Source organism: Silene latifolia, chromosome 6, assembly GCF_048544455.1.
Source record: "Silene latifolia isolate original U9 population chromosome 6, ASM4854445v1, whole genome shotgun sequence".
Taxonomy (NCBI): Eukaryota; Viridiplantae; Streptophyta; class Magnoliopsida; order Caryophyllales; family Caryophyllaceae; genus Silene; species Silene latifolia.
In genome coordinates this window covers 13,979,934-13,997,101 of record NC_133531.1, presented here as the reverse complement: position 1 = coordinate 13,997,101, position 17,168 = coordinate 13,979,934, and the positions used below count along the sequence as shown (strand labels likewise).

Below are 17,168 nucleotides of genomic sequence, written 5' to 3'. Positions count from 1 at the left end.
AGTCTAGGCTCATGCATTCATGCTAGTATGCGAATAACTACTTGTTATGTGTTCCATGTCAATGAAGTTTTCGAAATTTTCAAAACCGTCTTTCTAGCCTTTTTGAAGAAGTATGTTTTAGTCTCGGGATGATGACAAAGTTTAGGATTAGAATTTTCGACCAAAATGAGCCTTTTATAGCCGGCATGCTGCCCATTTAAAACCTCGTTTTTAAATTCAAATCCTCTCATTTTCGAAAACCGTTTTCAAAGTTGTCGAACCAAACTCAAACGTGGAACATGTTTTGAGTCAAGGTTTTAGCCATGTCCTAAGTTCTGGTAAACCATGCTTTAGGATAGTACACGACCCACTTGGGTCACCCGAGCTCATACTTGGGTTCGAGTCATGTATGTCGACCACTTGGTTTGAGTCAAACCACCAAAAAATGCCACTTAGGTGCACTAGGGCGTCTTTTTCACGAACATACGGTCCAAGCACGGGTTAATCACACTGAGTCTAGACTAGGTTGAGTCTAAGCCAAGTTTTTGTATGAGTCAAAGCATAAGTCGAACCTATTGTCGAGTCGAGACTAAACCAAGTTTATGTCTAAGTCAAAACATAGCAAAAAAAAAAAAAAAAATAGAATATTCCGGCCATTTTTTAAAGACATGACAACGTATTTATGATGCACTTCGTTCACATTTTCAACCTCTTCTCTTCCCTCTCATAACTACAAGTCACGAACTCAGGGTTGATTCAATTGCGGTAGTATTTCACATTTTTTGGCCTAAATCTACTTAAGGTACCAAAATGTGAATTAAGTGCACATTAAGGTATTAAGTTTTAAAAAACTTTTCATAAGGTGTGAATTTTAAAAAGTGCAACATTTTTAAATAACGACTACGTTTCTAACCAAATTATCCAAAAGTTCGATGCCAAGTACCCATTACCAGCAAAGAGGGAGTAGGGGCATTCAAACTACTCAGAATGTTATGGCACGAAGGGGTCACAATGTCACATTGCTGGTGAAAAAGATCAGTAATTACTTGCAGAAACTATAATTGTACACCCAAATTGTTTTCTGGGGTCATGTATAACAAAAAATATAGTTTTACACCCTCAATACTGAAGTAGCCGGATGACAATAAACAGGACTCGATAAAAAAGACCCGACATAATTGTTAGACGTGAGCAATCGCAACACCAATGAATGAATTCAAAGACCCCTCTGAAGCCCTTGGTACTTCCTATACAGCGAATTCGGATGATACATGTGGAAGGTGTCTCCTTATTCCGATGTGATGAAGATTGTTTGTAGCGAGGAGATTACTTTTGAATTTGCTCCACCTTAGCTCTAATTTTCTGTTCCAATACTGCGATCTCAGTTTCAAGGCTGAACATTCGATTGAGTGCATGCATGTTCTCTAGGGCCTCGTTTAGTGTTCGACTGTCACTTCCATCACATCTAAGGTGTTGCATTGGACCGTGAAGGAGCTTGTTCACTATCCCCCGGCTAAGATCATCCAACGCTTTTTTGTCTTTCTTGGTAAGATCTTCACCCATCCTTGACAGGCATTTTTCTAGCTCTGCCACTCTTATCCTCTCAGCATATGCCCTCAACTTCTTAATGGTAGGAACCGTCTCCAAGGAATCCCTCCACGCCTCAAACTGTTTGGTTTCCTCACCAATGATGGTTTGAGCTTCCATTGCTTTCCGTAAACGGTCCTCCTTATTAGCCGCCACCACTTCCTTGAGATCATCCACATTGTACACTCGTGCATATTCAAGCTCCGACACACATGAACCCACATTCCTCGGAACAGATATATCAACAAAGAGCCTGACACCGCCTACTTGTGCCCCTACGGGAGGAAGAGTGGATACGTGCTCTTTCAAGAAAAGTGGGCTTTCTGATGCCGTGCTGGTGAAAACGACATCCGCCTCAGCGGCACAGGCAAGCATTTCAGAGAGGGGTTTGTAGATGATTTCAGCACCAGACATTTCCTCACGGATAGCATCAACTCTCGCTTCACTCCGGTTCACAACAACCATCTTAGTGCACCCTTTTGCTATCAAGTGTTTAATCACAAGCTTACCCATTTTGCCAGCTCCAATCACCAACATTCTGGCACTTGCATGGCAATATTCAGGAAGTTTCATCAGCGCCAATTCCACAGCAGCCGAACTCACTGACACCGCACCAGAAGCTATATTTGTCTCTGTTCTGACCCTCTTCCCAACTGTGATTGCATGCTTAAACAAACCACTAATGTTCCTTCCAAACCCAACAACTCCCTGCCCGACTTTGACAACCTGTTTAACCTGAGCAAGGATTTGACCTTCTCCCAACACCAACGAGTCCAGCCCTGCCGATACTTCAAAGATATGCTGGGTAGCATCACCGTTATAAAGCAAAAACCTATGTTGGGCGATCTCAGACACAGGAACTCCACTAGTCTGCAAACCAGAAGACTAAATTCCGTAAACATTAAAACACCAGTGCTAAGCTTTAAGAACGACTGTCGGTCATCAAACAGTAACATCACATACCAAACAAGATAGTTCAAGCAAAAAAGATACCCCAAACACAACTACAGAATCATATGCAAATATTTAACTGTGAGGGGTATTTTAATCAAAGGTAAACAACTGATTGGGACGGAGGGAGTAGAAGCCAAGTAAATACCTTGGACATCCACTCGGTAACTTCCTTAACACCACGATGCTGTGAAAGCGCAACGACATAAATCTCCATCCTGTTACAAGTACTAAGAACAGCAGCCTCCTCAATATGATTCAAATTACATAGCTCCTCAATAGCGCGAGGCCATTCCGCTTCAGGAATGGCAAGCTTTTCACGCACATCAACAGGACAAGTATGAATACTTAAACCTATCACCACAATGCTGCTCCTTTCCTTCGTATATCCTAAAACAACACCCAATCAAATCAATCAAATAAATTACTTTCTGGTTAACATTTTTAAAAATTTTGTAAGCCGTATTTTAATAAAAGGTAAACAAATAATTGATGTCAGATAACTTTTTAAATCTCCGTGAGCTGAGCGAAATAAAATTAATTTACTTTCTGGTTAGCATTTTAAAAAAAAATTGTGAGCGGTATTCTAATTAAAGGTAAACAAATAATTGTGATAGAGCGGGATTACTTTTTTAATTTATGTGAGCGGTATTTTAATAAAAAGTAAACAAATAATTGAGACGGAGCGAGTAATAGAACATACGGTCAGCAGCGGAGGACTTGAGGAGTTGGAGAGCGGAGAGGCTGGAGGAGCGGGAGGAGGAAGCGGCGGAGGTGGAATCGGAAGCGGTGAGGTCGGCGCGAGGGGAGAATGAGCGGCGGATGGACAGAGATCCGCGGCGGCGGCGGGAGAAGGTGATGAGGGAGGGGGAGGTGGTATGGTGGAGGACGGATTCCAATGCGAGGGTGGCAGTGGCCGGGGTGGCGGCGGAGGAGTAGGATGTGGAGGTGGAAAGGCTGGAGATCACCGCCATTTGTGGAATCCACGCGCCAACCCGATAATCCGACCCGAATGTTTTGAATAAATAAGGAGGAGAGGAATGAGGATTGGGATTGAGAGAGAGAGAGAGAGACAGGGGCGTGTGGTGGGCGTGAAAAGCAGCAAATGTTAAGGGGGAGTGGTTGGAGACTTGGAGTTAGATTGAATCAATTTTATTGAGGTTTTGAGGGGAGTGTGTGCTGTGTTTAATTGTGTGATTGGATTGACCAACAAACACAAGAACGTGTGGATTAGTTGAACTTGTAAGCAAACTGGGTCTGGCTTTGGCCGGTTCAAAGAGCTGATCCTTTTCTTTGATTTCTCTGCTTTCTCATTCGTTCTTTTCTACTCCTTTTATCCACACGCCTTTTTAGCCATCCTCCTGACATGATCAATAAGTCTTATTGCAGACCGTTTGATATAAGACAGATTAAATATTACGGAGTACTATTTTTTTAATAGAAAATAACCATTTAATGACAAAGAATATAAGCTGAAATGATGATAACATTTTATTAGAAAATAGTAACATTTTATGTAGTCCACAAATTTACAAAGTGAATGACCTTTCATTCTATGGGCCATCTTTCCCAACTACTTTTATAATTTTCCCGGTTACTATATTTTATATTTACAATTGTTATAATGTTGGGATTTGTAGCATTTTCGAGTACTTTGAGAGTCGGTATTTGTTGGATGTTTTTTACTTTACTATTTCTGTTACAGAAAGGTCACCCACAATATTCTCGATTACAGACGGTTGCAAAGTTACAATTATAAAATTTCGGATAAAAAGAAGAAAAATTGATAAAACTTAACATTCTCTCCATTTTGTTAGTGCTTCACGATTGTCGGATAAACCCATACTAGTATACGACCTTTTTATTATAATCAAATGGGAATACGTATCAATGAATAATGAGTATAATGTTATACGGCATGTGGCTCTAAAAAAGTATTGTTCTTTTTTTTTTTTTTTTTTTTTTTTTTGAAATAAAAAATGTATTGTTCTTAGTGAAATCCAATTGTTATAAAACCAGATTCGCATATTACGGCATGTCCCTCCAAGAATGTGTGTTATAATCAGCGATGGGAAATTGGGAATTGAAATGGTAACATCAAAGATATTATAAGTAAGAAAATGATGAAGTGAAAGAGATAAGGAAGTGGGAAAAAGAGGGAGTGGTGAGTCCACGAAATCGAGTTTATGTGATGTAGATTGCCCAATCAGATTTCATCCTCACTCCCCTGCCCACACTCACTTGTCTCAAATTCATGGTTCACATCTTCCTAATCGATACACAAATTCTAGAATAAAACGGTTTAATCGCCAGAAAACTAGATTTTTCTAAATTAATTTCACTACTTTTAGTTAATTCAAATTCTTCTGTTCGGTTTAGTTTAGTTTGAAATCAGTCTATTCAAAATTCAAACTCTTCATAAAATTAACTTTTATTTCAGTTCCATTCACTTTAGTTCAATTTAGCTCGACTCAATCTAATTCAATTCAGCTCGTTTCAGCCGAAAAGAACAAGGCCTTAGCCGTGTTACACTGTGAGACCGTTTCACAAAATAATTAATAATGTTAATATGGTTCACAATCTCTTCCTTAGGAACACTAAAACTTGGGAGAGACGGTCTCTCGCTAAGTTATTGAGAGACCAATCTTTCATACCCTTTTATTTGTATTTCGTACCCCTTTTATGGTTGATCGTGACATAGTAATTTCGTACCTATTTACATAATAAATGTACCCATTTTATCATTAATTATGATTTGTACCTATTTTATTACCTTTAGTACCACTTTTTCTTAAAATTGTACTGATGGGGCATATTCTGCACCGCTGACCAAGTCAACATGATTGAGCAAGGTCAAAGATATCCACAGCAAGTCAACGACTTGGACAATCTAGCCGATGCAGCCCATCGGCCCGTCACTGGTCTCGGATGGTAACCCGCCAAATGACACATATCCGCGTACTCATATCCAAGACCCTGCCACGAGCCAACAGATCCGCCGCCACCATAGCCCCTACCGAGGGGTAGATCGCTTTTCCACCTCGCAGCCACTTGGCCACTGGCCACTACGTGACAAAAGGTGAAAGCCTATAAATACTCATCAACCTTCATTGAGGAAAGGATCCCAACTAATCCACAACTAAACCTAAATACACTATTCATCTGGTAATATCTTCCTTATCTCTCTACAATACACATTCAGCCAAGTAACAACTTATCTCTTAAGTTTACTGACTTGAGCGTCGGAGTGAGTACGCTTGGCACAAAGCCAAGCCCCGCCTGCTCATTGTTGGGCAGAGAGGCCGTGAGGAACGATTGAGACCAAAGGAGAATCCAACTCAAGACATCATTCAACAAGCCAAGGGTGGTAACTATACTTGCTCTGGAATCAAGCCCGGAACAATTGGCGCCGTCTGTGGGGAGAGACACTAGAAGCTAGTCACATTCATTCCCAAACAAAAAAAAAAACAACAAAAACCCACCCAAAAAGCTAAGAAGATGTCAAAACAACAAGACGCAGTCGTGACCGACGAAACCGCATTTTACCACGATGACACTTTCAACAATTCGAGTCGTGCGGCCCTCCACCGGCGAGTAATCCAACCGGAGTTCGGGATGCCGATAATGCCGACACGTCGCCCCGCCACCAACCAGGTCACCATCATGGGACACGTGGTTGACATAGCAAAACTGAAAATGATCCTGGACCTAATTAGTAATACGCCTGCTCACACTGTCACGCCGACAAGAGCGGCGGAAAACGCCCAGGGGACCAGGGCCCAAAACGTGACTCCGAGAAATTTGAACGGGGCATTGGGAGAAGCCGACCCAGCCAAGTCGCTAGGGGAGCCCAAAGTGGGCGTGGTAGACCTAAGCCCTTCCCGCACTCATGGGAGGACAGGCGTCCCCCGCAACACGAACGAGGCTTACCCCGGAGGAACCAGAGGAGCCCGACTCAGCAGAGTTGGAGAAGAAGTCCGAGTCGAAGAAGAAGTCCTTCCCGCTACGAGGAGAGGAGCCGGATTAGGAATGCGAGGAGCCGATCGCCGTGCGTCGTCGATACGCGGTCGACACCCCTCAACGCCTCGTCCTAGACGTCCGGTGCCAACTAAGCTCAAGTTACCACCTCTATCATACAAGGGAGACAAGTGATCCACCCCGACCACGCCGAGGCTTTCGAGTCTTACATGTCGGTATGGGAACAGCCCGACCACGAGGTCTCGGTGCCGAGTCTTCCCGACAACTTTGCATGGGATGGCTCAAAGTTGGTACAAGGGGCTTCCCGACGGCTCGGTATACTATTACGCCGACCTAAGAGACGCCTTTCTAGCCCAGGACTCTTGCAACAAGAGAAGGGCCGTGGAGACATCGGACCTCCTAACTATCAAACAGGAGGGGGCGAGTCTCTACGAAGCTACGTGAAGAGGTTCGACGGAAAGGTCCAAAGCAGATTCGAGAAATTAATCCCGAATTGGCGGCCTTGGCGATGAAGGGCCTCCCAAGGGGAGACTTGAAAAATGAGCTCATAAAGTGCGGAGGGTCAACTTGGACGCCGCTAGAAAAATGGCCGACCAGGCCATCAAGGTAGAGGACTATCACAAGACCCGGTAGGCCCAACAGGCCGAGCACTCGAAAAAGAAGAGTCACCGGGAAGATAACCCGGATGAGAGACGCCGTGACAACAACGGGTCACGGTCCGATGAAAGACGCCGTGAGAATAATAGGTCACGGTCGGACAAACCCGCCAGAGACATGACTCGACGGGCGCCGGGTGGAGTTCGGGAACGTACCACCGAGGCGGTATAGTGATAAGACCCTCTCGTCGTATCGCCCGCCGAGGTCTTTGCCCGAGCAAAAGCGAGGGCCGAAGGGGAAAGACCCCCAAGCCAAAAAGTGACGGTGACACGAGCCAATACCGTGAGTACCACGCCACACCACCATTTAACCAACGATCGCGGCATCTAAAGAATGCCATTAAAGAGCCGATCCTAAGGGGAGCCTCGACAAGTACGTTGCCAAAGGCCAAAAGACTGCGCTGACTCGGGTAAGAAATCCGTCTTCGAACGGATAGGAGTGATCCATGTTGTCATCGGGGGCAACGAGAACGGAGGGTCCGCTCATGGGCACAAACGGCACCCGAACGAGCTATATCGTGCCATCAACTTTGTGCCCAACACAACGATCCCCGCTTCCAACATCCCCGATATAACCATCGGAAGGAAGGACTACGAAGGAGTCATCGCTCCTCACAAATGACCCACTTGTAGTCAATTTGGACATATCCAACCACCTGGTCAAGAGGTGCCTGATTGACACAGCGCGCATACCGAACATCATGTTCGGGAGTGCTTCCTCACCTCGGCCCGAAAGTCAAGGACTTGAGCCCCGCACCAACCCACTATACAGCTTCTTCTCGGGGCCGCTTGGTACCACCGGGATCAATCGACTCCGGTGACGTTCGGCGAAAAGAATGCGGCTAAAAATATCCTAGCCGAGTTCGTGGTCATCGACGGCTCGTCCGCCTACAACGTTCTCATAAGGCCGAGTCACCCCGAGCGAGGCCGACGCATGATGTCCATCCGGGCCCTAACACCGATGTATGTCTCGACCGGGGAAGCGCATAAGCTCGTCTCCAAAGACGAGAATGACGAGGTGGTCAACGCCCGGATAGCCGCCGAGGATGCAACATGCAATCCCTCAAAGTGGCCAAGAAATCGAGAAAGGGAAAGGTCTATCCTTACAACAGAGGGCGACCTCATGGATGTTACTAGCGGTGACTAGGACGTTGTGCCTTCGACAGCCATTAGGACGCCGGTAATCTCGAATAACCTATGTAGCGGCGGAGGTGTCCAAAACAACTGTGGGCACCCCGACGCATGTTTTTACCTAAATGAAAAATCATCCAAGTCTTCTATCAAAATGTTCGCTCTTCCCATAGTCGCTAGAAAGCGTCAGACGCCGACTCACACTCGTCATACCGACAAGAGCGGCGCTTTTTATCAAGTAAGCGATGTCGCTCACACACGTCATACCGACAAGAGCGCGCTCATGAAGAAACAGCGCCGTCGCAGCCACCCTGGGCAGTAGTAGACGCCACTAGTCACCCCAAGAGGTTTGACGCCGTCGCAGCCACTCCAAGTGGTAGACGCCACGGCGCCTCATGAAGAAACAAAGCGCCGTCGCAGTCACCCCAAATAGTAGACGCCACGGCAGTCACCCCAAGAGGTTGGACGCCGTCGCAGCCACTCCAAGTGGTAGACGCCACGCAGCCTCATGAAGAAACAGCGCCGCGCAGTCACCCCAAGTAGTAGACGCCACTAGCACACCCCAAGAGGTTGGACGCCGTCAGCAGTCACTTCAAGTGGTAGACGCCACTAGCCTCATGAAGAAACACAGCGCCGTCGCAGCCACCCCAAGTAGTAGACGCCACGATTACGTCACCCCAAGAGGTTGGACGCCGTCGCAGATCACTCCAAGTGGTAGACGCCACGCGATTCATGAAGAAGCGATGCTTGGCTCACACTGTCACACCGACAAGAGCGCAACCCACGACCATCGCAGTTAATACTCGCAAAGCAATCAAAATGCCTTAGAAGCGTTAACACGATTGAGATACGCTGCTGACTCGCCTCGCCAAGCCGAGGCGGAAACAAAAGAGACACTCAATTAATAACGTAAGAAGACAACCCGGACGAAGACAGAGGCGCTAAAAGTACAGTTGAGGCTCAAACACTAGCGCAAGAAAAAGAGGTAAGGTAAAAACCTCGGCCAGCCGGAGGCGAAGAAACGAGCTCTTATTAAAAAAATGTTCAACAAATTACAAGTAATTACAAGGACAAACCAAAAGACAAAAGGCTACGGATATCATCTCCTATGTCCGCGTTGCTCGCCATCGCCGCCGATAGAAAGACCTTCTTCAAGGGGCAACCCAATAGCTCCTCAAGAAATTTCGGCCAGAAATTTCAGGCCCTTAGCCTCGGCAGCCTTCAATCGCCGCCCAATCGGCTCGCCTTGGCCGCCTTAGCTTTCTCGGCGATAGTCGCGCCTCCTCGGCCGCTTTTTGCTCTATCTTCACTCTCGCCGCCTCCTTGACCCTCTCCTCCACGGCTCTCTCCTTAGCTTCGAGCTTATCGTCAAACAGCTTGTCGTATTTGTCCCACGGAAAGGAACCTTCAAGAGGAAAAAGCTCCTCAATTACTTCCCCGGCAAATGCCGCCGGATCCCTAATTCGGAACACAAAATCGGGAGCATTTTGGTTTGGAGCATCTCAATGTCGTCCTCCTTTTGCCTGATGATGGCCTCCTTGCTCGATCACCTTCCCCGGATCTCGAAATTTGCTCCTAAATTCATTCCTCTGCTGGAGATAAAGGTCGGCATGCCTCGAACAAGGTCACACTTCTCCAAAGAACTTTGCAGCCTTCGGCCATAGCAGCCTCGGCCTTGGCTCTCTCAAGAAGGACCTCCTTTTCGCGTCCTCCCCGAGCTTTCTCTCGGCCAAGAGCGCCTTCTCGGCCTCCCCCTAAGCCTCTCGCTCATTGAGGAGATCCAACCTCGCCTTCGCGCCACCTTCTTAGTGACATCAAGCTCAAGAGCGGACCGAGCCACGGCCTTCTCTTGCTCTATAACGCGAGCACCGCCAGCTCGTTCCACCTCGCCAGCTCCTCGACCAACCTCGCACCTCGCGCCACGAGCCGAGAGGGGGAAACCTTCTGGGATGAAGGGTCAATAGTGACATTTCGATCACTAGTCTCATGCGGTCGGGAAAGGAAAACCTTCTCGGGATGAAGACCCAATGGCGACGTCATGATCATCACCAAGCTGCGCGGGTTTCTCTTCCACTTGCCGCCAACAGAGCGGCGATCGACAATGGCCGATCTACAAAATTTAAATAAAGCATCGTATCAACATACATCGACACGCCAAGAGCTCATCATCGGCAATACGCCCGATGAACCGGCTAAATATGAGCCACCGGATAGATCGATGCAGACGTGCTTGGCCTTCTTGGCCGAAGGGCACATCTCCTCGTCGCCAGCAGGCAACGGCGGTAAAGGTCGTCCCGCTTTCTCTTACGGACAAGGGGAGACCCCTCCTCCTCGTCAGAATCATCCCCATTAGAGATGTAAACGATCTCCACCGTCTCCTTCGAACAGGGGGGATGGGGGTGGAACCGATGTCGACGCCACCACCGCCGAAGACTTTGTTCTTCGCGTGACGGCGCGACTTGACTAACGACCCTCGCCGGGCTTCCACCGCATTCAAGCGTCTCACCCGGTCCATAAGCTCATTCGGCGACGTCCCCGCGGTCATGAGTTAGAGCCTTGGGATGCAATTTAGCAACGGTCTTATCTTTGTGCAGCCCCATTCTCCTGAGGATATTCTCGCATGTGTCCGCCCAAAGCGGTCCGCAAAGGAAACAAAGCGAGAATTAGGTGGAAGAAATAAATCAAAGTTCGAAGAACAAGAACATTGAGAGCAATGATGGGCCTTGCACCGACCCCACTCACCCCGCTAGCTAGGCGGTATGAGACCGACATAGCAAAGCGGCTCATCCTCAAGAATGATCTCAAGCGTCTGGGAATCCATCTTCTCGAACCCACTCTCATCAACCTCAAAGAGCCTCATCGCGCCTTCTCATCCGCGTTAAGGTAGACACAGCTGGCATCCATCTTGAGCTTCTTGTATGAAACCCACTTATCACGCTCCGCCTTAGTCTCGCACCGCAAATTAACCGGTCGGAAGGAACAAGGCAAATGGATAGTCATCCCAAGACCTTAACGTACACCCACCGATCCCTCCAAATCCTTGCAGGAGGTAAGCTTGTCAACAGAAGCATAACCATGCTCCGTTTGCACACCGTACCATCCGACACGGTTAGGTATCGATGGCGGAGATAATGAAGCCGACGGAATAAATTTACCGTCGGGGCCTCTCCCTTGAAGAGACACAGCCAAACAAAACCGACTATGGTCCTCATGGCCAACGGGTGTAGTTGGGCAACGGCAACGTTCATGGCTCTAATGATAGCCATAACGTACTCATTTAGCGGAAACCGAGCCCGTACTCCAAATGCCGCATGTATACACCAAGATGACCCGGTGGAGGACAACAGACCGCCTGACCCTCCCTAGGAATAACGATCTCGTACCCCTCGCCAAAGAAGAAATGGTCCTCGAATAATCTCTCGCCGAACAACGGGCAAGCTTATGGGTCCAAGCACGGTCAAGGCGGACCTTACAAGCGTCGCCGTGATCCATAACACGCCGCTCTCCCTCATTAGGGCGAGCCTCTTCAAAGATCATCACCAAAATCGTCATCAACCTCATCGGAGTCATCCCATTCCTCCAAAACTCGAGGATCAACTTCGGAGAAGGAGACCTAGGACCCCCGATGCGAAGTACCAAATGTACCAGCGACGACGAAGACATGATAGCAATAGTTAACAAAATAAGAAGGAAGTTTGTTTGTTTACCTTGAAAAAAACGCTCACCGGAGTAACAACTCTGAAGATTAGAAGACAAAGAAAACCCTTGAAAGTTTAGAGGAAAATTTTAGAGAATGAAATTGGTGGCCAATTTCATGGATAATCGCCCTATTTATAGGAAAAGCCCATGAAGAAGGACCAATCGTAAAATGCCCATGAAGCGTCCAACCAATCAACGTGCGACACGTGTCGGACATGCAACCACGGGATGTCAATCGTTGCAACAGTTAGACGTCAATCAATGCAACAGTGACCAAGCGTCTTCAACACGCCTATTCATATCTCCTTGCCTATTCACCTTCCTCAACAAATTCCCAAGCATCCGCTTCTCCGCCGCCACATAATCAACCAAGCTAAAAAGCGCCGGCGGGGCAATCAAAAACAACCGGACTCTCAACCCTGGTCTCGGCCAAATATCACTTTCTTTTCCACATCGGATGCCCTTTACACATCCATGTGGAGGGGGATATGGTACGGCCTAAGAAAGACCAGGCCGAGGTAAAAGAAGCCGCCGCAGAAGAAGCCGATGCGGAAAATTTTTTACAAATTACTTGCGCAGAATATACGCTCAAACATACATCGAGCCCATACCACGGATAGACTACGCTGGGGCAAATTGATGGGGCATATTCTCGCACCGACCAAGTCAACATGATTGAGCAAGGTCAAAGATATCCACAAAGAAGTCAACGACTTGGACAATCTAGCCGATGCACCCATCGGCCTGTCACCGGTCTCGGATGGTAACCCGCCAAATGGACACATATCCGCGTACTCATATCCAAGACCCCTCGGCGAGCCAACAGATCCGCCGGCCACCATAGGCCCCCTACCGGGGGGTAGATCGCCTTTTCCACCGCCAGCCACTTGGCCACTTGGCCACTACGTGACAAAAGGTGAAAGCCTATAAATACTCATCAACCTTCATTGAGGAAAGGATCCCAACTAATCCACAACTAAACCTAAATACACTATTCATCTGGTAATATCTTCCTTATCTCTCTACAATACACATTCAAATGTAAGTAACAACTTATCTCTTAAGTTTACCGACTTGAGCGTCGGAGTGAGTACGCTTGGCACAAAGCCAAGCCCCCGCCTGTTCATTGTTGCTGGAGAGGCCGTGAGGAACGATTGAGACCAAAGGAGAATCCAACTCAAGACATCATTCAACAAGCCAAGGGTGGTAACTATACTTGCTCTGGAATCAAGCCCGGAACATGTACAATAGTCTCTCAATAAAGCTTATTAAAAGACCGTCTCTCAGGAGACCTACTCCCTTAGGAAAAGAATGCTGACGTTTTAATATAGAGAAATGAATGGTGAAATTGAATGATAAAAACAATGGCTGAATAACTGAATATGGAACGATGAAAACGAGATGATGAAATTATCGACACATTTTCGAGCTATAGTATGTTTCGAGTTTTGCGTTATGGTATTCTTTGGACGGAATACTAGACCGTTCTTCCTCGAAATTTGCATACGTTTTGAAAGAATTTCAGTTTCCTTACAGGTTACCGAGAATAATGGCATCCCGGAATTCCCTTCACCCCATTCTATTACAGTAGGACTATATTTTCAAATCTGTAAACAAGGAATAAGTCAAAAGGGTGTTAACTCACCCAATAATATTTGTCATCAGCATTACTGAGGTTCTCACAACTTGAACTAATTCTTTCTCGACAGAAAACAGTTAACATATTATAGCATTACATGGATTATTGTGAAGTATGGCAAAATCTCCAGAAGAGGTGAAAGAGAGTAGCATCATGGAATGGACTAAGAGTCGCTGGACGAGGCAGCAACGTCATCCTTGTGCTTGACCATACCGGAATCTACCAAAACTGGAATCTCGGCTGCAAGCCATGGAGCAAGGCCCAGACAGAGAGCATGCGCTATTCCAAACCGAGGGCTGCACAATTAAACCACACCCGATTTTAGTTGACTGTCAAAGGACAGATGACGGCTCACGCTGGGACTCGTTCTTATTTCTAACAAACATAGAGGTTCAGCCAACAAGTCAATGTATATAGGAATTTCAATTTTCAAGCATTTACTTTGTCTGCTGTCTATACCAGAAACAGATAGGAATCAGTCAGAAGGCAAGATTGCATGTCATCCAGCATTTCACTTGAATAAAAAAGGGAGACCAAATTTTTTAAATTCTTTTTTAAAAAACAGAGAGAAAAAGTCGCACATGCCAAAATTTCTCAAATGCCAGATGCAAGGTCAACAACATCTCATCATTATTGCAAATACTTTTGCTGGCAACATAACAAGTGCATTGATACGCAAACTAAGCTTTTTAATGAATTAAACCTAAAATTTAACAAGCACGAGGCGCACCAAGGCAACAATGGCCCATAGTAACAAGGCGTAAAGTCCAAAGCGAAGACATGCGCATCACAGACACAAGGTGCACTGTTTTTGCAAACAAATTTCTAAATTTCAATAAAAAAAATTCTGCAATAATGCCCTTTTTGAATTTTAAAGAGAGATGACATTTAAATGTGCAAATGACATGGATAATGTGTCAAAGAGAAGGTCATGATAAAAGAACTGGAATTAAAAAGTATGAAAATTGTGTAGTATTGTGCCTCGCTAGTTGTAGCTATCTACAAGGCACATCGAATTATTTTAGATAGTGTCTTGCTAATCCTTGGGTTAAGAGCGTGAGGTGCATTTCTTCAATATAAGAATTGAACTTAGCTTATAAGTAAAATTTACCCTTTGTTTGGTGGGAAGGATGTGGAGGGGAAGCAAAGGGATAGAGACTAGTTGCATCGTTTGGTTACCAAAGTGGCTTGGAGGGATATGGAGATATCCTTTTTACCGCTAACAAGCTAAAAATAAAATCCGTCCAAGAAAAGAATGATTTAAAAGTAGAGTTACATTGATCCATTCTCCCTCATTCCATTTCCCTCCTACAACTATACAAGGGTATCCAAACAAGCCCTTCAACTCCCAAAATGACATGCTAAGAGACCATGATCCTATAGCTTGCAGCTTGCCAAAACACAAGCTTCGTTTGGCCTATATTCCATGTGGTAACCTATGCACCGAATCTGTCAATTGCAGAGAATCCATATAGAACATCTCGACAAAAGAGAATACCCTTTTTGACATACAACCACTAACAGTTGTCTAAGACCATGTATAAGGGGATTTATCGGATAAGCTCATAAAGCATCATAGCGTAGAGACCTCAAAGAACCCAAAATATATTAGGGGTGCATTGGATAACCTTAGTTGTATAAACTATAAAACAGTCATACAAAACCAAGACGGATAGCTTAGAGAACTCAAAGAACCCGAAATGAATTAAGGGATATATTGGATAATAGGATACGCTCAAAAACCATACTGCGTCTAGAAGATCTTAGACCTACAATATACAACCCAATGTATGTGCCTGTCCATTAAAGTGCCAACGATTTAAAAGGTGAGCAATGAACCGATTCCTCCAACCCTATACATTGAAACAGCTGCACCTCTCCAACACACCTCTTCATTTCTCTAAAAAAGCTCAACTCTTGTAAAATAATGTTCTACCTACGTCACAGTCATTTATTTATCTTTGATTAAAATATACCTCACAAAGAATATAAAACATATGATTGAGACGGAGAAAGTATTTGAATTTGCTTCCTTGTTCACAATGCAATTTCACATCGTTCTCTTGATATGTAAACTCTCAGGTTACCCATTTTTCACTAAAAATTGGGGAAACTATCAATCTACATGAATTACTGCCTACAAAATGGAGTAATTAGCTTAGCTACTCACTGCTAACTAATAATCCACATGAATTTGTCCGACATTGCGAACCAAACAAGTTTACCCAACTCACAAATTTAGAGGGTGAAATATCAATGGGTGAATCTACAAACTCCTGGCGTTTTCAATGGGTGATTAAAAACACAGAATACTACCAAAACACGCGAATTGGAAAATCCCATGAATTAAAATAGATAAGATAATAAAAAATTACCAATTCTTAGCCCAAAGAGGCTTAAAATGAACAGTCAAACAAATCTTCCCACCGCGATACATCTTTTGAGTTTTTCCATCCAATTGCGGAAGTTGAAGTTCAGGAGCAGTAGCAGGATAAGTAACAGGAATATCAAACTCAAGATCAAACTCATACTTCAACAAATTATGTATATACCAACATTTGCCGGTCCAGCGAGTACCTTCGGGATTCGCAGCGGTGATACGGAACCAATCATTATCATTAGATTTGTTCATCGATGTGTAAGCTATTAATGCCTTGTACTCCTCTTTTAGTCGTTGTGTCCATGCTGCTCCGTCTCTTGGACCGGCTTTGGTGGTGAGTAAAGGGATTTTTGTTAGGGTTGATTTTGTTCGATTATCCCATTCCTCCATTGTTGCTGGTTTTGATTGAACTGGTTAACTCTCTCTCTCTCTCTCTCTTTTGATTTCGCCCAAAACCCTTTGTATGGTGTTTTGGTCAATACGCAGACAATCAAATATACTTCGTAAGTGATAGAGTTACAGTTTCATGCTGTCTTTAGGGTATGCATAAATTCACGGGTAAAATCTACCGGTCCACTGGATTTATTTGACTTGAACAGAAATACCCTTACTCTGGCTTTGAGTGTTGTGTACAGGAAAAATAAAGGCAAGGACAGCATAGTCAAGTGGGCAATAAATCCAGTGGCTCCATATGTTCTACCCGCGCATTTATGACTGGCCTCTCTTTATTATTCGATCAAAAGCTGTCCAAGTAAGTAAGACGGTTTTACACAATCGTTATTACACCATCGCCTTTCCGTTTTGTTTCCCTTTTTCGTTTAAAATAAATAAAAAATTTCATTTGTTGAAACTTGATCTAACCTAACCTGAAAATTAACAACTCGAAACTAGACCAGACGTCGTCAGTGCCGTAAAGCGGTCGCTTTCCTAATCGACCGCCGTATCAAGGGGCGGGCTTGGCGGGCCGATATGCTTGACCGCCAGACCCGAGGGGGTCACGAGCCTTACCATTTAATTTTTTTATTTTTTATTTTTGCTAAAATGGCAGGTAGGGGGGGGCTGACCGCCAGGCCAGGGTTAACGCCGGGCTAAGGCCATGCCAGGTCGGGTCAGACCAAGTTGCATAAAATAACGAGTCGAAGCGGGCCAGGTTCGGGTTGGGCCGGGT

The 17,168-nt window shown here is 45.4% G+C and overlaps 2 protein-coding genes across 2 annotated transcripts; both read right to left on the bottom strand.

Annotated features, from left to right (window-relative positions):
- Window positions 1-998: 998 nt before the first annotated feature.
- On the bottom strand, window positions 999-3,909 carry LOC141586423 (glutamyl-tRNA reductase 1, chloroplastic-like). Its single transcript, XM_074407632.1, has 3 exons — window positions 3,221-3,909; window positions 2,666-2,907; window positions 999-2,436 (listed from the first exon to the last, which is right to left on the bottom strand). Exons 1-3 carry the CDS (start codon window positions 3,489-3,491, stop codon window positions 1,306-1,308), a joined length of 1,644 nt encoding a protein of 547 aa, XP_074263733.1. The 5' UTR covers window positions 3,492-3,909; the 3' UTR covers window positions 999-1,305.
- A 9,693-nt stretch (window positions 3,910-13,602) lies between these two features.
- On the bottom strand, window positions 13,603-16,538 carry LOC141586422 (ubiquitin-fold modifier-conjugating enzyme 1). Its single transcript, XM_074407631.1, has 2 exons — window positions 15,996-16,538; window positions 13,603-13,916 (listed from the first exon to the last, which is right to left on the bottom strand). The coding sequence occupies exons 1-2, from the start codon at window positions 16,388-16,390 to the stop codon at window positions 13,784-13,786; spliced, it is 528 nt and encodes a 175-aa protein (XP_074263732.1). The 5' UTR covers window positions 16,391-16,538; the 3' UTR covers window positions 13,603-13,783.
- Between the last annotated feature and the right edge of the window lie 630 nt (window positions 16,539-17,168).